This window comes from Acinonyx jubatus, chromosome C1 (assembly GCF_027475565.1).
Source record: "Acinonyx jubatus isolate Ajub_Pintada_27869175 chromosome C1, VMU_Ajub_asm_v1.0, whole genome shotgun sequence".
Lineage (NCBI taxonomy): Eukaryota > Metazoa > Chordata > Mammalia > Carnivora > Felidae > Acinonyx > Acinonyx jubatus.
In genome coordinates, this window is record NC_069381.1 from 77,068,064 (window position 1) to 77,090,328 (window position 22,265).

The window sequence follows — 22,265 nt, forward strand, 5'->3', positions numbered from 1 at the left end:
AATAAGGATAAAGATGTGATGTTCTCACAAATGCTTGCTTTTTTTCTAAAAAAATTTTTTTAACATATATTCATTTTTGAGAGATACAGACAGCATGAGCAGGGGAGGGGAAGAGAGAGGGACACACAGAATCTGAAGCAGGCTCCAGGCTCTGAGCTGTCAGTACAGAGCCCAGCGTGGGGCTCAAACTCACAAACCATGAGGTGATGACCTGAGCTGAAGTCGGACACTTAACAGACTGAACCACCCAGGCACCCAACAAATGCTTGTTTTTAATTTTTACCCAAGTAGACTCACTTAATGTAGTTAAATTCTTTCAGTTGTAAAGCTTACCTATATATTTCAAAATCCACTGGAGTCTATCTCACAAAAGGAAGACTAGGCAGTTCTGACACATAATGAAATTTATTGCCAGAACAGACAGGGACCTGTCAGGAATCAGCCATGACACTGAATAAATAAAGGAAGGAAACAAATAACACCCAGTTTTCCCCTTTCTCCTTATTTGAATATGATTCTTATTTATGAAGTATTATTTATTCTTATTTACAAAGCATACGATACTTATTTATGAAGTAGTATTGTAGAACTTCTACTGTTTCTAATATTAATACTGTAATAATAAGGAATGTGTGTCACCTGAAGTCCTCTTGCTCAGCAAATAATACACAAGGGATATGTTTCAATAAATGAAAACCCAAAATATGGATTACACAGGATTATATGTATGTGTATATATGCCAGATACAGTTATTTTCCTAAATGAAAAGCATATATGCCTATATTATACAATTCAATTTTTAAAAACTCCCAATTCTTGTAGCCTTTACAATCTCACATTGTTTCCTTTGACCTTGTTTTCATTGTACATATTATAAGCACAAATTATTTAGGACAAAGAATGGACAAGCAGGCAGATGGAAAAGGGTATGAGTAGATAGGACAGATAGTGAGGGATAAAATTATTATGGACTGTGTATTAGAATAAATTATTGTAATTTAAAACAACTAACATTTAACATATCATTAATAAAAACTAGGTTGAGGGTGCCTGGGTGGCTCAGTCAGGTAAGCATGTGACTCTTGATTTTGGTTCAGGTCATGATCTCATGGTCGTGAGATTGAGCCCCACATCAGACTCTGTGCTGACAGTGTGGGAGCTGCTTGGGATTCTCTCTCCCTCTCTCTCTGACCCTTCCCCACTTCCGCTTGTGCATTCTCTCTCTCAAAATCAGTAAGCTGGTTTTGCCAGTTGAGATGGAGGTTCAACTTAAAAACTGAGAACAAACTGAGGGTTGATGGGAGGTGGGAGGGAGGGGAGGGTAGGTGATGGGTATTGAGGAGGGCACCTTTTGGGATGAGCACTGGGTGTTGTATGGAAACCAATTTGACAATAAATTTCATATATTGAAAAAAAATAAATACACTTAAAAAAAAAAGAAGAGATGGAGGTTCAAGAAAAGTTTTGTTGAATCTGAAGTATGGGAGAAGGTGCCTATAACTTAGAAGAGATAAAGAGAAATGAAATAGGGTGAAGAGGGGAATGACATATGAAAAGAATAAGTCAGCTGACAGCAATCCAGAAGAGCAGGAAAAGAAATGGATGATTATTCAATTATGAATCACTTTGTTTTGTATTTGAATGATCCTCTTAATATCCCTGTATACCTTTCTGACTGCTTTTCAGCTTTTCATCTGGCTAGTTACCCTCTCAGCATGCTTAACTGATCAAAAACAGGTACTGGTAGGAGTCTTTTTGAATAAAACTACCCATAATTCAGCCTCACTAGGATATCATTTTGATTCTTCCTTAATCAAAATGTATAAAAACTCAGAAGCTGTCATTTTTTGATCAGCCACAGCACACAGATTTACCTGTCATGTATATACATGACCTATTATAACTGCACTTGGGAGAAATACTTCTTTGATGAACAAACAGGCTCTTAACCTGCCTCAAAGATAACAGGTTGCCCATCTTGGACTGAGTTTTTTTGCTAATCTCTTTGGTATAATAATTCTTATGGTAACTTGCATTGCAATACTTTGGGATATTTGAATCCCAAGAAATTTTTTTAAACCAGTAAATAATAAAGCAATCTTGTAAACTGGTTGTATCCTTTTCTTCACCATTTAATGTTCAAGCCAAATAAAAGGCATTATCTATGGGCATAATAGCAGATATTGCACAATGCTAAACTGCTCTGTTTTCCCTCTCTATGCAGAGGCCCATCTGCTGTCCCTGCAGTACAGTGTTCCATACCTAATAAATCTAACACTCCTAATCAAGAAGATATTATTTCTCCCTGACAGTCAAATTAGGTCATCTCTAGGTGTGGCCTTTCATGATAACTAAAAAAGTAAAAACTTACACCATACCCTAAGGACACCCTCCTGAAGCCTCAGGGCCTCCAATGCTGCTGAATATCACTTGTTAGCTTTTCTGTTTTTACCACAAGCTCCTTTAGGAATCAGGATATACTGTGATTCAAAGGTTCTGGCCATTGCCTGGGGTCATGGCTGTCTCTACCACTTACTAGGTATGGGCCCTTCTGCAAGTTAAAGATCCTTCCTAAGCCTATATTATTTGAAAAGCTATAAAAAAAAAAGGCAGAAAAGGACACAGCAAGCTTCTGATGACAACAGTGTTTTACATTTGATAAAGATTTGGATAAGGGGTGCCTGGGTGGCTCAGTTGGTTGAGTGTCTCTTAATTTCAGCTCAGGTCATGATTCCAGGGTTGTGGGACTGAGCCCCACATCAGGCTCTGCAATGAGTATGAAGCCTGCTTAAGATTCTCTTGCTCTCCCTCTGCCCCTCTCCTCTGCTCTCACTTTCTCTCTCAAATTAAAAAAAAAAAAAAAAAAAAGACTTGGATTAATCCTATCCATTTGCTACAACTCAGAGATATTCGCTTAAAATATGTGCATTTCATTTTATGTAAATGTTATCTCAAAGAAAAACTACAGACGGATATTTAACTCTATTGAAATATATGCTGAAATATGTAGGGGCAAGTATGCTCTCTGCATACAGTTTACTATGAAATGCATAAAAAATAGACTGATGAATAGATGGTAGAGAGATGGAGACATGATAAAAGTAGAGTAAAATGTTAATGGTAGCATCTTGGTGGTAAGTCAGTGTGATATTGTAAAATTATATTTCACTTTGGTTGTATGTTTGGAAAACTTCACTGCAAGATGTAGGGGAAAAATAAGCACCCTGTAGAGAATAAGCACTAGTCAACAATAGCAAGTAACTGTTTCTGGCTGAAGAGGGATAAACAGGTCAAAACCCTGCATCTACTAAATTCAGTCAAGAGGGAAGGAAATTGCTACTTACAAACTTCTCATTCCAAATCATGACTGACTTAAATTTTCTTTAAAAAAGCTCTCTGGCATCCTTACATAAAAACCAATTACTTTCATTTCTTTTATTACTTTCTTAAAAAAAAAAAAACTAAAACCAGATTAACAACACATGTAATTTAGGTAGTTACAATTTAAATAGAGATGACACATTGTGGGAAAACAACTATTAGAATAGGTAGAAAGAGAGGGGAAGATAAAAAGCAAATCTAATTTTACTGTATGACAAATCTTCCTCAAAGTTTTGTCTTCATTGAATACCTCTAATGATGCACTATTTAAAGAAAAAAAACAAATCACTTCCAAAGGGTGCTATTATCCACATTATCCAAAAGGTGCTATTAACAGATTTTAGTGCTGAAAATGCTTCAATTAGAGGATATCAAATTATCAGATGATTTTATTTTAGACATCTTAGACTTACAATCGTGAACTAGAGGTGGAGGCAACTGAGCAAGACACCCAAATATATGCTGGGCTCCAAAAGTTTAGTTAACTTACGACTTGCAACTTACCTACCTGACAGGGCTAAGCAATGCTTACAGCAAGATGGCAAGGGTTAAAAAAGAGAAATTGAAAGGGAAGCTGGATGTGAAGTAGTAAGAGCTCCTAAGAATTCACTTCATGTTTCAGAATTCTTACTGACATGCCTCCCAGACTTTGTAGCTGGGTAAGATATTAAATATTGGCTTGTGCATTTTGAATATACTCAGTTTAATTTTTAAAAATTTCACTTACTTGATTGTCTTTTTCATTATCTTTGATAACCAAATATCTCAATAAATTTAATGAAGCCATTATCCTGTTAATTAAAAACACATAACTTGTTATTTACAATACAGTATTATATAATCAGCAATTTCAATGAATAAAATAAGTTAAAACCTTGGGTATATTTTTACAATTATATTTGCCATTAGAAACTATTCCCTTTAACACATCTTTTGTAGTAGTAATTATCACTCTTGTTCTTCAAGTTCACAAAATACAACTGTGAAAATTATAAGGGAGCATTGTTATCTTTTAATACTTGAGAGTATCATCTCTTGCATCCTGAATTTTAAGATTCCTTTATAAATGCTTACAACCACTTATCATCCACTGTGTAGACTAAAAGTGAAATTACATGTTCTATATATAAAAAAAATGATATCCTTGGGGCACCTGGGTGGCTCAGTCAGTTAAGCGTCCAACTTCGGTTCAGGTCATGATCTCACAGTTTGTGGGTTCGAGCCCCCCGTTGGGTTCTGTGCTGACAGCTCAGAGCCTGGAGCCTGCTTTGGATTCTGTGTCTCCCTCTCTCTGTCCCTTCCCCATTCACGCTCTATCTCTCAAAAATAAATAAACATTAAAAAAATTGTTTTAATAAAAAAATGATGTCCTAGAAAACAAAACAATATAACCCAAACATGTAAGTCTTTTATGTAAGTTATACTGAAATTCTTAGTTTTCAGTCACCAATGCTTAGAGTTAGTTGCAAATCCTTATGAGCTGTACAATGGAATGCAGGGTACATCATAGGTATAAAATCATACTATTGGTCATGCTTTTGGAAAGAGGAGTTTTTAATTCTGTTTTTACATAGCATCTAATTACTAAAATATGAAAATCTTTATGTAATTTTATGAATTAACCATAACTCATAACAGGAAAATACACCTTATTTGTTTAGGTTTGCTAAGCAGGGGTTTCACATTTTTTTTAATTTACTATGTGAACCTTAGTAATGGTCAACCTTACCTATCTGAATTTTGAAGTAAATCTGTTTCAGCACCCTCTGGGAGAAAGAGTACCAAATCTAGAAGTGAAATCAGCTGTGGTCCTGTAAACCATTTGTTGTCATGTGTTTTCTGAAAAGCAAAAGAAAAATTGGGAAAGATTTTAAGTAATAGTTGGTAAATTCACGTGTTTTTCTAGTACCCTCACACTACAAAAATAAACATTACACATTTAAAATATGTTTCTAAACTTAAATTTTCATTCATTCACACTATTTCTAGACAATGGGAACAAATTGCCAGTTTGAAAACATTGATGCACTCTTTGTTTTCAGTATGAAATTACTATTCATAAACAGATTAGACTTAAGTTTCCATTGATATTTCAGAAGTACAGAGCAAAACAAAATCATATTCTCAGCTCAAAGAATTAATATAATTTAAATATATAGTTAATAAAATTTCAAAATTCATGTTTTTAAAAAAGAAATACTAGAAATGGTGAAAAAATATACCCTAATACTAGATATACATTAGTGTATTCCACAAATGAATATATATATCTCACAAAGTAAAAAAGATAATCAACACCTGAGCTATGCTCTTACCTTTAGTGACACATCAATTTGATTTTTGATATTTTGAATAATGAAAGCTTCCACACCTGAATGATTACTTGTATTCAATAAGCACCTTGAAAGCAAAATTACAATACATTTGAATTTATCCTGGACTCTATTATACTTAAACAATGCTGAAAATTTTACAAATTCAAATGGACCATGTGTTATTTCTAAAAATACAAAAATCTGTGAAGACAATTAGCAAGGTGATCAACCAATTGCCAAATTACTTGTTGTGGTTATTGCTCTAACTGGCAAATTCTATTTTCACTGGATCTTTCCAACAAGAAATTTCTATTAAATCAAATATGAATCTTTTGTGAATATAGTTGCAGTGATTTGACATGGCAAAAATGGGCACTAATAGCCTAAAATCTCCCAAAATTATTCCCTGTGAAGGTAGACTAGTCGTGTTAGATTAACTTAATTGCAAAAAAAGGAAACACAGTATGACTAGCTTAAGAAAGGGGGATTTCTTGGTAGGGACATAGGTAAATCAGAACAGGAAAACTGGTATTAAGACATAAGCATCAAATTATAATTTCATAAACCTGGCCTAAGTCTTATTGATAGAAGTAAAGATGGGATTAAGAATGCTAGTGTTGGCCAATTCCAAAAGAAGACTTACTAGCATTTTGACATTACCCAAATCGGTGTTTAACTCATTTTTACTACCAGGCATGTCAACAGACTAAAGTCTGCAGGCCAAATCCAACCTGTTGCCTGTTTTGTTTTATTGGAATATATTCACCTCCACTACAAAGGCAAAGCTGAATAGTTGCAACAGAGACTGAGTGATGCATAAAGCCTGTATTTGCTATTTGGCCCTTTACAGCTGCTCTTTAACTCAGAGAGTTGCTAGAATCTTTTCCTTTTCAAACAGCACAATTAATAATCTCTACTTTTAACTTAAAAGTGAATAGCCTATCCAAGTTATAACTCCAGAGCAATTAATTTCAACAGTGAATAATGGAGATTACTGACCTGTAAAGTTCCATCAGGAGATTTATCAATCTCTAATCTCTCTCTAGTCTATTTTAATTTTAGACTACTTCAATTAGTTGAGCTGAAATACTATTATTCATATGAGTCCATAATATTTAACTAACCCTTCTCTACCCATAGGGATAAGAGAATTTATTATAATATGGTTTCCAAGTACAGTCGATTACATGTAAAACATTCTGAAATACTGTAGCCTGGAATAATTAAATGGTATTAATTTGGTTTTTAATCAACTACAACCATTCTTGACAACCATTCTTGATACATACCTAAATAACGTATATTTGCCTTGTGAATCCAACTTGTTAATATACAGCTGAAGCATAGCTAAACTCTTTTTCCTCTAGAATCAAACAAATAATATTGTTACATAAACTGAATGAAGATTACAGTTGACTTTTCAACACAAGGAATTTGAAATGTGCAGGTCCACTTATAGTGCATTCTTTCTGGCATATAGTTCTGTAAATGTACTTTCCTTATGATTTTTTTTCCTATGAATTTTTAAATAACATTTTCTTTTCTCTAGCTTAGTTTATTGCACACATATAGTATATAATGTAACATACAAACCATATGTTTATGTTATCAGTAAGGCTTCTGGTCATTAGGAGGCATTATGGAGTCAAAAGTTATACCTGGCTTTTTGACTATCGCAGGGGGATGGCACCACTAATCTCTGCATAGTTCAAGAGTCAGCTGTAAATTATTCAAGAAAATTTCTCATTGTAAAGGAGCAGCTGGGTGGCTCAGTCAGCTGAGCATCCAACTCTTGATTTCACCTCAGGTCATGATCCCCAGGGTTGTGGGACTGAACCCCACATTGAGCTCTGTGGTGAGCTTGGATCCTGTTTAAGATTCTCATTCATTCATATTCCCTCTCTCTCTTTCCCCCCCTCCCTCCCTCCTGCTCTGCCCCTCTCCCTGCTCCAGCACACAGCCCAGCTCGCTCTCTCTCCCACTCAAAAAAAAAAAAAAAAAAAAAAAAAAAAAAAAAAAAATCTTCACTCTAACTCATTATTATTTATTTCCAAAACATTTACATACCAATGTCTCAATGGGGCAAAGCGTCATTACTTTGACTAGGCCCTGGAAATAAAAACAAAACAAACAAAAACCACCATTCAGATGATAATAGATTATATTGACAATAAACAACTATATTATCAATGGATACTAAAATTTCAGAGAAAGGAAGGTAGGAGATATAAAAATTAAGTAAATTTTTCTCTGAGCCTTTCGTTCCACTGTTACATCTGAGGAAGCAAAGTACAATCTGTTTTGTAAGTAATGTTGAATGGGGATGTTACAAAGCATAAATTTAGAAGTGTAATTTACAATTATGTCTAGGGTGGCAGAAAATGAAACCAGACATGGAAAATATAATCCATTCATTAAAAACAATCATTGTTAATATACTAATATCCATGTTTTCCTATTTAAATAGTAGAAAAACAGGTTTCTTCGTTAACATCTAAAGACCCACCTGGCTATGATAACTAACAGATAGTACTAAGCAAAATAAATCATAGGAGAGAAAAAATGTCTTTCTAGTAATGAGTCAATGCATGCCTTGATGGAGTCCTTAGGACTTGAGTTATGAGAAAAGTAAAGGAGCTTCATTTTTAAGGTCCCTACAGAAACAAAGTGTTTAAGAAGAAAATTACGTTTTTCCACCAGATGCTACACTATCAACTATGATAGCCACTGGTCACATATAGCTATTTAGGTTTAAATTAATTTAAATTAAATAAAATTTAAAATTCGGTTCCTTAACTCTAGCTACATTTCAAGTGTTCAATGTGGCTACTGGCTTTAATACTGTATCATACATAGCTAGAACACTTCCACCATCAGAGCAAGTTTTATTGGACACATGGCACTAGAGTTTTCAAAGGATATGGAGAAGGAAGTAGGAGGAGTCTGAAAAGACCTTTACTTAATTTTAGAATAGGAAAGGGGCTATTTCAGGATCAGAATACACATTTAACTGACCTGAGGTACAGTAAGAAAGCTCTTGATTTCTAAGTACTGGTGAAGTAAACTGTTGTCCTCTATTCTCAATAAACCATTCTCCAACAGATCCTATGGAGATACATATATAGCAAAGTCAACAGCTGTATTTGTGCAATGACTGTGTGTAAATTACAATGGGTGCAAACAAATCTTACCACTCCTTTGGAGAAAACAGACTCTTCTGTTCTGGAAGAGAATATTAAAATTTATCAACATGACTTTCTAAACTGTTTTAAATGATTCTTCATTTTAGGAAAAATAAAGCAAAAATTGAAATTAAAAGACTTTCAAAATATATATCATTAAGGAAAAATTCTATTGAAGAACTTAGTCAAAATTCTTAATCCACGTATGATCGGTCTTTTGACTTGGCTATTGACATCCAAATCCAACCCAAATCTACCCACTCAGGGCTTACTTCCTAGTATAACAAATCAACGGATCTTCAACAGTAAGTGCTAAGAAACCAATTATACATAATATGATATTATGTATTCCAGTTGATTAATCTGTAAAATCTTTTCAATTCTTTTTATATAAAAATAATAATTAAATGCTTTCCATTTGTGATCATATTTTTTTCAAGGTATATAATTTTTGTTAATTAAGTATTTAAGCTCTGTGGCAAAAAATATTATTTAAGGCCCAGGTTTTTATTCTAACCATGCAAGGAGTTAAAAGTGTTGTTTTTGTTCAATGACTAAATAGTCTGGAAATCTTAAGAATACAAAACGTAAGATTTAAATCAATACATATTCTCATTGTATGAATAAAATAGAGACTAAAAAGAATGTAAAACCATTAAGACATACATAATACAGTAAATTTACAGAGTTAAAAACTGCTTGTGCCAGGAGACCCTTGGAAATTCCTGCCTTGTAGGCCGAGGCTTTGGACATTTGCCATGTTACAAATCTTCCTTCACCTGGGAAGAGATGGGATTGATAAACTGTCACTAATGTTCCTATAGGATACTACTGAAAGGTCCTGACTGATCGCAAGAGATAATTTAAACATGTTACAAGGAAAGAACACAAAGCATATAGAGTTTTGCAAAATGCTTAAATATGTCTGAAAAAATTACACATATTTTTACTCTGTAATTTTTTTCAAAGAGAAAGACCTACATTCTTAATGCCTCAAGTAGAAGTTGTTGAATACAATCACTGTTAATAATCTGAGATATAAAAAGGTGGGGTCAAGACACCTCCTTCCTTTTAATGCAGTTCACATTGTGTCTATGAAGCAAAAACATGGATGAATTTCTTTTATTAACCACCTCGCTTAGATGGATAAGGCTGCAGTGGGACAGAGGTGTTTTAACTTACCAACTTTTGAAATAAGGGGAGAAACATCAGAAGCAGATGACTGGAAACTCCCTTAGAAGCTAATATTTTAATATTTAAAAGAGATTTCTGTTGTAAAACCTCTTTGACTCATTTTTGTTTCATATTTACATCACTGTTTTATAAAATAACCAATTAATTAATTAGGGTCTGGCAAAGAGAAGTAGTCTCCCCCACTTTTAACAAGAGCTACTTTAACACTATTTAATTCTGAGATGCCATCTAAATGATCTTACCTTTGCAAAAAGACTTCAATGTGCCCCATATTAAATTGCAATAGGTACGATGGGCTAAAACAGACAACATATATATGTATGTATATATCACCCACACGTATTTTTAGAAATTTTGTATACATCAATACTGTTAAAGGTTAAATTGTGCCCCCCTCAAAAAAGAAATGTTAGAATCCTAACCTCCACAACTTCAGCATATGACTTTATTTGGAGACAGGGCCTTCTTTTTTCTTTTTAATTGGGATGGGCAAGGGGGACAACAGGAACCCCCCCCCCCCCACCTGTGAGGTCATTCCTGTGAGCCCGAATCCAGTACAATAGGTGTTCTTATAATAAAGGGAAATGTGGACAGAGACATACACAGAGAGAATGCTATATGAACATAAAGCCAGATTGGAGTGACACATCTACAAGCCAAGGAACATCAAGGATTGCCAGCAAACCACTGTCACCAAGTGGAGAGGCACGGAACAGATTCTCCCTCACAGCCCTCTGAAGGGACCAATACTGCCCATACCTTGACTTGGATTTCCATCCTACAGAACTATGACAAAATACATTTCTGTTATTTTAAAGCTATCCAGTTTGTGGTGTTTTATTATGACAGCCTTCACAAACTAATATACATACCTAAGTCATTTTGATGGTAGTGTGATTAAGAGTATAGGCTCTAGGGATGCCTGGGTGGCTCAGTCGGTTAAGCATCTGACTCTTGATTTTGGCTCAAGTCAGTCATGATTGCATAGTGGTGAGATCAAGCTCCACATCAGCTCTGTGATGGGGATGGAGCCTGCTTAAGATTCTCTCTCCCTCTCCCTCTGCCCCTCTCCTGGGGCTTTCTCTCTCTCTCTCTCTCTCTCTCTCTCAAGTAAGTATAGGCTCTGGGGGAAGACAAAACTGTTTGAATCCACCTATTCCACTAATTAGTTGTATGATATTAAGTGGTATCTTAACTTGTCTAAGCCTGTTATTTTCATTTGTAAAATGAGAATACTCTATTTCATAGTATTATAAAGATTAGATAATGCATATAAAGCTATTGGCATGTTTAATACATGATGAACATGCAAGTGGTAGCCATTATTGCAGTATTTACACAGAAATATATCCCCAGGTACATTCATAAGTAAATATATAAATGTACACAAAGAAATACAACTATCATTTGCAAGACAAATACATAATCATTATTATGGATATTAAAGTCCAAGAGGTGTTATGTTATAAAATTATGTATCTTAAAAATAATTTTGATAAACTTTATGGGAAAAGAAGGGCAAGGTCAAGATAATTACAACAGGAAGATGCGACTGAAATTGGGTGATTAGTGAAGGCTTTCCTCATAAAGCGACATTTAAGGTTAAAGATGTTTGTTCTAAGCATATACAAAGGCCCTATAGCAGAAAGGTTTGTGACACATTTGAATAAAAAAACAAAAAAAGGTCTATGTTATTGGAGCATAGTAAACAAGAGAAAAAGTGGTAGAAGGTGAATCAGGGCAATCAAGCAGAGATCAGATAATGTATATAAGCTTGTCTTATATAAAGACTTTTAGACTTTAGAACAATAAAAAGCCAGTGAAGGGTTTACATTAAGGGACTACTCTTAAAGCTTCACTTTCTGTGTTGAAAATGAGTTGGATTAAAAGGGATTGAGGTTGGATATATAAATAACCACTCGGGACTACAAGAGTAATCCAGTTAAAAGATGATGGCATTTTAGATACCCACCCCTCCACCATGGGTAAATGAGCAGTTCCCTCTCTTATAGTACAGGGCGATCCCCAAAGCTTCAAAACCAAGCCCAGTTTCACACTCTTAAAAAAATTTTTATTTAAGTAATCTGTACACCCAACATGGAGCTCTTGAACTCACAACCCCAAGATCAAGAGTCAGATGCTCTTCCAATTGAGCCAGCCAGGCGCTCCCAGTTTCACACTTTGACTCTTGTCCCCACCATTATGTCTATTTCAATTCTCACCCCCAGCCACCACCTTTCACTATTGGAGTACTATTGGCTTAAACAGATTATAGACTATATGATAATAGAAATAGTTTTTGTTTAGGGGCACCTTGGTGGCTCAGTTGGCTCAGTGTCTGACTCCTGATTTCAGCTCAGGTCATGCATGATCTTACTGTTCATGGAATCAAGCCCCACATCAGGCTCTGTGCTGACAGTGTGGAGCCTGCTTGGGATTTTCACTCTCCCCCCATCCATCTCTGCCCCTCCGCCACTTACACTTTCTCAAAATAAATATTTAAAAAAATAGCTTTTGTTTATACTTCATTTAAAGTATTAGTATAATAATAAGTATGCTGGAAATTAGATATATGAGTTCGATACTCCTTTTACAATTACACGAATAAATCAAATACTAACTCCTACCTTAAGACCATTGGAAGCTGATCGATACTGATGCCCTGTACAAATACTAGATAGGCCAGAGAAGCCATAGAGTCTGCTAACTGTTTGTCTTCTTCTTCCTCAAATTCAAGATAATCCCATGTCTTCTTTTTCCTTCCATGATTAAAAATCATTTTGGGGAAAGGATGTCCAATTGCTGATAAGAAACCCTGTTGAAATGGATAAAAAAAGTAAGCTACAGCAGACAGACTCTAGTATGTTCTTCTCACCCTCCCGTGCCATATTCACATCCTGTATAATCCTCACCTCTTGAGTGTGAGTGAGATCTGTTGGACTTGCTTCAACCTAACAGAATATGGCAAGATACCACCCCATGATTAGATTTTGTTATGATAAGAAGTGAAAGGATTTTTTGCAGATGTATCTAAGGTTCCAAATCAGTTGATTCGGGGTTATTAGAAAGGTGACTATCTCTGGTGGGCCTGAATTAGTCAGGTAGAAGTCTTTAAAAAAGGGTCCAGTCCAGTCTGGGGCACCTGGGTGGCTCAGTTGGTTAAGTGTCTGACTCTTGGTTTCAGCTCAGGTCATGGTCTCCCAGCTTCATGGGTTCGAGCCCCACATCAGGCTCTGCACTGGCAATGAGGAGACTGCTTGGGGATTCTTTCTCCTCTCTCTCTGTGCCCACCCCCCCAACTTGCACTGTCTCTTGTCTCTCTCAAAATAAATAAACTTTATTAAAAAAAAATAAAAAAATAAAAAAGGGTCCAGTCCCTCCTTGAGAGTCAGAAACTCACCGCTGGAGGCATTAAAGAACTAAGCTTCCATGTTATGAGAGGGTCTATGGAGAGGGCTGTCTGTAGGAACAACCTCTAGAAACTGAAAGTGGTTCCTGACCAAATAGCCAACAGGAAAATGGGGACCTCAATCTATAGCTTCAAGGAGATAAATTTGCCAACAACCTAAGGGAAATGAGTGGGAAGATGAGAAAGTTCTGGAGACAGATGGTGGTAATGGTTGCATGACAACGTGAATGTATTTAATGCCACTGAAATGCACTCTTAAAAATGATTTTTAAAATAGTAAATTTTATGTTATGTATATTTTATCACAATTTTTTTTTAAAGTGCCTGAGGTATTTGAAAGCAATCTAAGAAATGTGAGACATACAAATACCATGAAATGATAGTAAACTAACTACTTAGAAGAAGATTACTCTAGGAACAGTGCTCCAGTGACCACTGTGAGGCTTTGGAAACTGGTGATATCTCATATCACAAGGGTTCTTGTGTCATAAGAGAAAGAGGACCACGAGTGGACAGGACTACAGTTTTACCTTTTTTTTTTTTTTTAAATTTTTTTTTTCAACATTTATTTATTTGTGGGACAGAGAGAGACAGAGCATGAACGGGGGAGGGGCAGAGAGAGAGGGAGACACAGAATCGGAAACAGGCTCCAGGCTCTGAGCCATCAGCCCAGAGCCCGACGCGTGGCTCGAACTCACGGACCGCGAGATCGTGACCTGGCTGAAGTCGGACACTTAACCGACTGCGCCACCCAGGCGCCCCTTACCTTTTTTTTTAAGGAGGTAAGAGTAGAGAAAAAAAAGACACTCAGGAAACATAAAGCCACTCCTATGCGTCTTATATTATTCCTAACTACAGTATACTAGAAAGCATCTGACCTTCAGAATCCAATGGAATTACCACCTATTAGCTATCAGATACTGGACAAGTTATGTAACTTCTCTAAAGCCTCAGTTTCTTTACCTAGAAAATGATATAATTCCTGTGTCAAATATCTATTGAGAACATCTACAAAAAAAATATGAGGAGAGCCTTAGTGGCTCAGTCAGTTAAGCATCCGACTCTCAATTTCAGCTCAGGTCATGATCTCTTGGTTCGTGAGGTCAAGCCCTGTGCTGGGCTCCGCACTGGGCTCCACACTGGGCATGGAACCTGCTTGGGATTCTCTCTCCCTCCTTCTCCCTCTGCCCCTCCCCTGCATAAGCTCGCACGCTCTCCCTTTCAAAAAGTATAAAAAAGTAAGTCCTAACATACTATAGAAGTCAAAAGGGAATGTCAAGAACAGCTAAATCAGAATACTGACTTTCCACATATTCACTCATTTATTTAATAAATACTTGAGTATCAGGCACTGGGCCTGACATTGTAGGGAATAATAAAGTCAAATAAGACTTTTCCAGCCTTCAAGGAAGTAAAATCTGCTGATCCCAGATGGCTCCATTAGTCATTTCAGAACACCAAAAAGAACCAGGGGAAATCATCCACAGTCACAAGAGACTGCTATTCAGCTACCAGATGCTAAATATATATACTGCTGTACTGATTTTCAAAGCCATGCAGTCTTGTTATAGCTGTAAGAAAAAAAGTTTACTGTACTAGGATTCCAAATGTCCTCTTAACCATGAAGCTCCATTTCTTCATTCAGCCAATATTAGATGTATTTTTTCCCAGAGTAAGGTTAGCCTTTTAAAAACCCATTATACATAGCCAGATTCTACAGTGCTACTTTGGGATCATCTGGGGTCCACCTGTGTCCAAATTAGGGCCTTCACAATCTACCCACACACCAGCAGTCTTGCTCAGACCCGGGATGTACCTGCCACTCTACAATTTCTCATGGCAGACTTGGCCCTTTTTTTAAAGCATGTTTCTATGCTGAAACCCTTGGGACATTCAAACAGTTCTCTATCAAAAAACTTCTGCCAGGGCACCTGGGTGGCTCAGTCAGTTAAGTGTCTCTTAATTTCAGCTTAGGTCATGATCTCATGGTTCCTGGGTTTGAGACCTGCATCAGGTACCATGCTGACAGCGCAGAGCCTGCTTGGGATTCTCTCTCCCTCTTTCTCTCTCTGCACCTCCCCAGCTCATGCTCTCTCTCCCCCAAAATAAATAAACTTAAAAAAAAAAAAGGCAAAACTTCTGCCAATGGTGGGACAGCTCAAGCTATCAATCTCAAGTGTTCCCACTTATCTGGACTTCTCCAGCATAGAAATGAAGGCACCTCCTCACTTTATCTCCTACCCTGATTTTACCTCTGCTTGATTGCTTTGTGCTTCCTCACTTCTAGAAGATCTTAAACTTTCTTCCCTATACCCTCAACCTTTTCATAGAATACTTGCTCTATCTTACTGCTCTAATTAAACCTGACTGATTTCTGGTGGAGGCTACTCATCCTCTCACACCTCTTACATAGCACAGCCAGGGAGGCAAGAGTGGGGAAGGGTGGTATAGGTAGAGGCTGGGTATTACCTTGGTTCTTCCTGTACTCTCAAGCAAAAGCACATTTTCCTTTGAGGTAGATACTGACCTTTTATTGTTCTTATCTCTGCCATATGCTGGTCATATGGCTGCCATATGCTGCCTGGTCATTTCCCCACATTCACTGAAGACTTTGGTACCTGCTCACAATCTTCTCTATCCAACTGCTACGATGTGGGAAAGTTCAGTGTTCACATAGGTAACTCCTCTAACAGTCCAGCCTCATGGTTCTTGATTTCTAAATTCCAGTGACCCTAACTTCTAATTCATTTCAGCACGTAATCCCATCCTGAACCTCTGTCAGCATTTGGAGCTATTCCATATTAGATACTAAACTCCAGCATTTCACTTTCTGACCATAACTTCTTATCCTGTCTCTCCTACCAACCTGCTTTTGTACCTCTGACCTTTCTAGTTCTGTGATCCCTTCATCTAACCTACCTATCTGTCCCCTCCTAACTTCCCTTCTTTCCCTGTCCAACCAAGACATTTCTGGTCATTTGAACTACTTACACCCTGTATTTCCTTTAGCTCCATCTACCCAATAAAATGCCAGCTTTGGAAAAAAAACTACCATCCACCTTCTCTACTTCCACACCCAGTCAACTGACTACTGTTGAAGAAAAAAATCATACACAAATACAGACTGTTACCACTATAGTTGTGGTCTTCAATCACAGCTGAGTGCTCAGACTAGTGACTAATGCTTTCATAGTCTTCTGCCATCTCTTTTCTTTTCCCTTCAGTATTCCAAACCTTTACCAGTTCCTTGAAGCCCCCATTTCTACCTCCTCATTCTTAAGAGATCTCCTTCACCTAGAAATCTGAGGCCAGTGGGTTTGATTCCTTTCAATTGTAATATTCCATTCCTGCAATAAATTTCGCTGCATACATACCCATTCTTACCTCCTCCAGGTGTCCTTACTCCTGTGGCCAGCTGTGTGCTCTCGAGCCACATTATTTCAGTTATCCCATTATACTTCTCTTTTCCCCCTCTAATGGTTCCTATCCCTTCGAGTCTATAAATACACATGCTCAAGCCTCCCTATCTCCCCTATTACCTTCCTACCCCACGTTCATGTCTTCTAGCTACTGCTTCTTTCTTATCCTTCCTCTTTTGAAGAACACCTTATACTAGCTCCCCCCTATTTCTCATTTTTCATGCACCCCTTTATCCACTCTACTGTTTTTTGTCTGCAACACTCCACTTAAACTGTTCTTGCTAAAATTATCAATGCCATCTTCCTAAATCCAATGGATGCCCTTCAGCTGTTACTTTACAGGTTCTCTCTGCTGCATTTAACACTACCAATCACTTCTTTCTTCCTGAAACTCTACTACCCCAGTTTCTGTGATACTTGTACAACCTCTGTGACCCTTCTTCCTTGGTCTCTTTGGTGGACTTATCTTAAGTGTTGGTACTCTGTAGGGTTCAGTCCTAAACCCTTTTCTTTTCTCACAATGACCTACCTCTTTAGGTGATCTCATCAAAGTATGATCATTATTCAAAATTTATTCCTTAAAAACCTGCTCTCTGGGAACTGGCTATATATTAAGAAATTTACTGCTAATCTTGCTAGATGTCATAATGGATTGTGGTTGTGTTTTTATAAGTCCTTACTAGTTAAAGAAGCACAGTTAAAAGACTTATGGAAGAAATGATAGATCTACGACTGGCTATAAAATACCATAGTAGGGAAAACAAAGGAGGATAGATAAAACAAGATTGGCAAAATGTCAAAAATTGTTAAAGCTGGGTAATGGGTATACCAGGGGTACATTATATTGTTCTTTCCACTTTTCTGAATGTTTTTAAATTACCTTAATAAAAAAAAATTTTTTAAGCACAAAACACCTTGTTCTTTGTTCTGTATTCTCTATCTCAGCTACTGGCACTTTCATCTGCCCAGTTACCCAAGCACAAAACTTATGAATCAACGTTTTAACCATTTTTCTAAATCCAATTAATGACCAAATTTTGTCAATTTTACCTACTATGAAGTTTTTTATTTTGCCCTCTCCCCTTCATCTCTACCATTTCTATAATCAGGATCCCACTAGTTCTCACCTAATTCCCAAAACACACCTAAGGATCTCCCTATTTTCAATCTTATTTCTGTTAAATTCAACCTCCACTGAAGTGATGAATCCAAAACAAATACATCACTCCCAGGCTTAAAATCCTATAACAGCCACCAACTTTCATAGCTATTTTCTCAAAATAGGGTACATATATTATATATGGTAATTTTTATACAATATCCACTGGATTATACTGTACTCTAATATTGCCAACAGTGAAGAGGCCCTGTTATGGTCGGTTATGTACTCCTTGGAAAACTCCTCCCTTTCTCTCCTTCTATGTCACTCTTAGCCTCTTCCCTACTATCTTGACCATCAGCATTAATTCCATTAACTACATAACCCTATTCATATCATCTCTCCTCAAAATCTAGTTCCCCTACATTTCTGACATCTCCTCTTTGAAACCCTTCTCCTACCTCTTAGATTTCAGATACCCTTCAGGTATGACCTGTGGAACTTACAGTTATCAGCAAAATTCATTCTTCTTGAAATGGTCTCTTACCTCTTTTGCTCTAAAGGTAACCTGACTCCTCTGACAACAACTACTTTGTCTGAAAACCTCTCACAGGTTGTTATTTTTTCACCCATATCCACTATATCAAGCCTGGAAGTAAAATACCTGTTCTCCTTGCTATTTCTAGGCCATTCTCCCCCTTCCTCTTTAAAACCCCTCTCTTCAACCCCTTTGAAACTTATTTCATATGACTGTATTAGATCTACCCCAAGGTCACACCATTAATTGGGTTTCTGACATTATTCTTAATCATAATTCTGTGTAACTTAAATGTACAACCAAAGATCTTCTAATATCCTGGAATCTCAGGTACTTCACTTTGGTCCAATGATTTCAGCCTCTACTTCTCCTAAGAACACTCACTCCATGGTCATACCCCAGACATTATTAATAACTAACTTTTCCACAGTGTAACTGCAAGCATCCTGTTCTTTAACCTCCAATCTTTTCAGGTCATTCCCTTTAGTAACCTAGCTCTGACAACTTGTCAGTCACACCAGGACCTACAATCCAGTGATCCCATCATCTATTCACTGTCTCTCACATTTAGTATATCCTAACTTCCCTCCTTACTCAGCTTAAATTCTACTGTGCGTCACAGTCACTTCCCTGCATACGTGCTCAATGCCATTTCCTCTCTCTTGCTTTGTAGAACTCCCACAGTTCTCAAAACCTGACCTATTTAAATCCACTTTCTTCCTATGTTGCACCTACCATCATACAGCTGAACATAGCTGAAGAAAACCCACAACCACAGTGGCTGCTCTAACCTGAAATTCATGACTATCAATCTCAAGTACATATTTTTCCATATTTCACATTAGTTCCCTAATAAAGAATCTCAGCACACTTAAAAATACTGGATACATTAAGCCAAATTACTTTTCAAATGAAATTTACTTATTTCTGGAGGTATTTTGAAAATATTTATCATGACCCTTAAAACTGAGGATATCCTTTGGCACAGAAATTCTACTTCTAGGAATTGACTTTAAGAAAACAACTAAAGAAATATATAAAGATTTCGTTAAAAGGATACTTATCACAGACTTAACAGTTAACAAAAGAAAACTGGAATTGTTCTATAATAATGAAAAACTGGAGAAAACCTAAGTGTTGAATTAGATGGCCCAGGTCAAACATATTATGCAAGGGAAAGACAATGGAAAATTATTCATAATATGCTAAGAGAAATAAAGTACATTCCAAAAGGGTATGTAGATAGACTCTTCTAAAAAATTATTTACATATATGTATAAATTTATTTATAAATATAAAAGCAAAGTCTAGAAGGTGTTAATTTCATTACCTAAATAATATTATTGATGTTTATCTTCCATCTTTTTATCTGTGTTCTACAAAAAATACATATTGCCTAATTAATAACGTATCAACGTACATGACCACATGCAGTACATGAGAATATAGCAGGACAACATTTTAAATTATAGCAGATTTTATGGCAGATTAAGTTAGCTGTACTTACTATTATTTCAGATGCAAAACATCTTAAAGGATCATTTCCAGCTTCTTTAGATTGCTCAAAGAATTGTGCTGTCAGCAAAGGGCATTTCAAGCTTTTGAAACAACTAAGGTGTAAGAAATGGGTTACTGTGAACACAGCATTTCCTAAGTATAAAATACCTAATTTTATAAACATATCCAAGTTAATTTTACATGAAAAATAACATAAGCACCAATAACTCAATGGCTTATAAAACCGGTGATGTAACATCCTTCTTACCAGTATTGGGGAAAGCCTGAGAACTCCTTGCTAGACTCAATGTGGTAAGACTGACTTCCATGTCTGGACTGTATCAATGATTACTGAATGTTTGTTTGAGGATCAGTGCTATTCTCCATGACGTAGATTTCATCAGGTCAAAGAAAAATTGGGACAATGTAATTTTTTTCATAGAGCTGTATTTGTTTTACTTACAAAACCAAATTTTATTCTATGATTAAGCCCCTCCTACTTCTTTAGTTTAAATATCTTTAGTTTCATGAAATAATGCATTTTATAAATGGTAAAAAAAAATTTTTTTAATGTCCTAACCTGAAAAAATAGAAAGCTAACAGTTTTAGTCTACAAAATTTAAAAGATAAAATCATTGGTCCATGTAATTAAATAGTCCAACACTGTCCAACAGAAATACAATACAAGCTCCATATATGATTTAAAATCTTCCAGTAGTCACATTAAAAAAAAAAACAGGGGGGGGTGGGGGTGGCGTCTGGGTGGCTCAGTTGGTGAAGCGTCCGACTTCGGCTCAGGTCATGATCTCATGGTTCATGAGTTCGAGCCCCACATCGGGCTCTGTGCTGACAGCTAGACCCTGGAGCCTGCTTCAGGTTATGTATCTCCCTCTCTCTCTCTGCCCCTCCCCCACTTGTGCTCTGTCTCTCTGTCTCCATTAAAAATAAATAAAATGAAAAAAAAAAACAAGGGAAATTTTAATAATTTATCTTATTAACTCAATATATCTGAAATACTACTATGTGAATATGTTAATATAAAAATTATTGAGGTATTTTGGCAGTTTTTTATAACAAGTCTTCAAAATGCAGGGAGCATTTTATACTTAGAGAACATCTTAATTTGGAATAGCCATATGTCAAGTGCTTGATAGCCATACTGAACAGTGCATGTTTAGTCTATAGTGCCCCCCAGATTGAATGCTATTGGGTACTCTTACCGTTTTTGTGGTCAAGTTGGATGTTTAACTGTCTGGTGCTGCTTCTGTTGCTTTCAAAGGGAGAGCAAAAACATAATTCCCCCACAGAAAGACCAGATTCTTTAGCTACACCTATTTCCCCCGATTTTATTATTCACTTGCTATGATGAGTAAAGCCAAGTCAAAGAAGAATATCAAGTAAATTAAACAAATGGATTTGGGTTTTTAATTTTTAAAAATGTAGAACATGGCATTTAATGAGGCATGGACCACTGAACCCCATAATTTTCTAAAATTCAAAATCTGAAACTAGACATCTACATCCAAGGCAAAAAAATAAAACAAAGAAATATAAATTAACTGAGCTATCAATTACTTAATTCCATTGTGAAATGTTACCAAAAAATATACTTACAATTTCAGTAATTCATCCTTTAACTTTTCATTTTCACTTTCCACTGAGTTTTCTTTGTCATTAATGACTTCTTCCACAAAAGGCTTAGTGAATTCTATTAAGGCCTTGCAACACTGACAAAGGCCATAGTCATCTGTTTGTATTTGTTCTTTTGAATATGGAACAGGAAGGAGAGATAGCTGACTCCAAAGAGTGGACAGCGCTAATCCAACTGAATATGCCTTGTTGTTACGAAGTTTCTGAATCACTAAAACAGAGACCAAGTTGTGACTTGAGGTAGCTCCATTAAGTATGCTAAACATGGGACAAGTCCAGTAAACACAGAATTATAACACACTTTTTAAAAAAAAATATTGTAACGATGATCACTGGGTTCTTCTCCTGAAACCAATACTACACTGTATGTTAACCAACTTGAATTTAAATAAATTCAAATAATAAAAAAATATATGGTAACAACTCTGAAATCAGGATAACATAGCTTAATTGGTAGTTTTTTTTTTTCCTTCTTAGTGGTGTATGAAATATTGGAGCATCTTACCATCATGGCACCTTACAATAGATGCCATGTTTAAGTATGTTTCTAAGAGTTTACATGGTTAAGGCAGAAACACTT

At 36.2% G+C, this 22,265-nt stretch overlaps 1 protein-coding gene across 4 annotated transcripts in view; it reads right to left on the minus strand.

Moving 5' to 3' along the window:
• GLMN (glomulin, FKBP associated protein) overlaps window positions 1–22,265 on the minus strand; it is a 35,958-nt gene that overhangs the window by 4,518 nt on the left and 9,175 nt on the right. For 3 of the 4 annotated variants that reach the window (XM_053214440.1, XM_015064431.3, XM_027058605.2), the window contains exons 6-16: window positions 21,650–21,896; window positions 20,046–20,148; window positions 12,701–12,888; window positions 10,316–10,369; window positions 8,889–8,919; window positions 8,713–8,802; window positions 7,765–7,806; window positions 6,987–7,060; window positions 5,698–5,782; window positions 5,112–5,221; window positions 4,110–4,173 (exon numbers count right to left, since the gene is read on the minus strand). In XM_053214440.1, the coding sequence (XP_053070415.1) occupies window positions 4,110–4,173; window positions 5,112–5,221; window positions 5,698–5,782; window positions 6,987–7,060; window positions 7,765–7,806; window positions 8,713–8,802; window positions 8,889–8,919; window positions 10,316–10,369; window positions 12,701–12,888; window positions 20,046–20,148; window positions 21,650–21,896 (1,088 nt within the window). The remainder of the gene's footprint in view (window positions 1–4,109; window positions 4,174–5,111; window positions 5,222–5,697; window positions 5,783–6,986; window positions 7,061–7,764; window positions 7,807–8,712; window positions 8,803–8,888; window positions 8,920–10,315; window positions 10,370–12,700; window positions 12,889–20,045; window positions 20,149–21,649; window positions 21,897–22,265) is intronic. The other variant, XM_015064432.3, reaches the window with a different exon arrangement.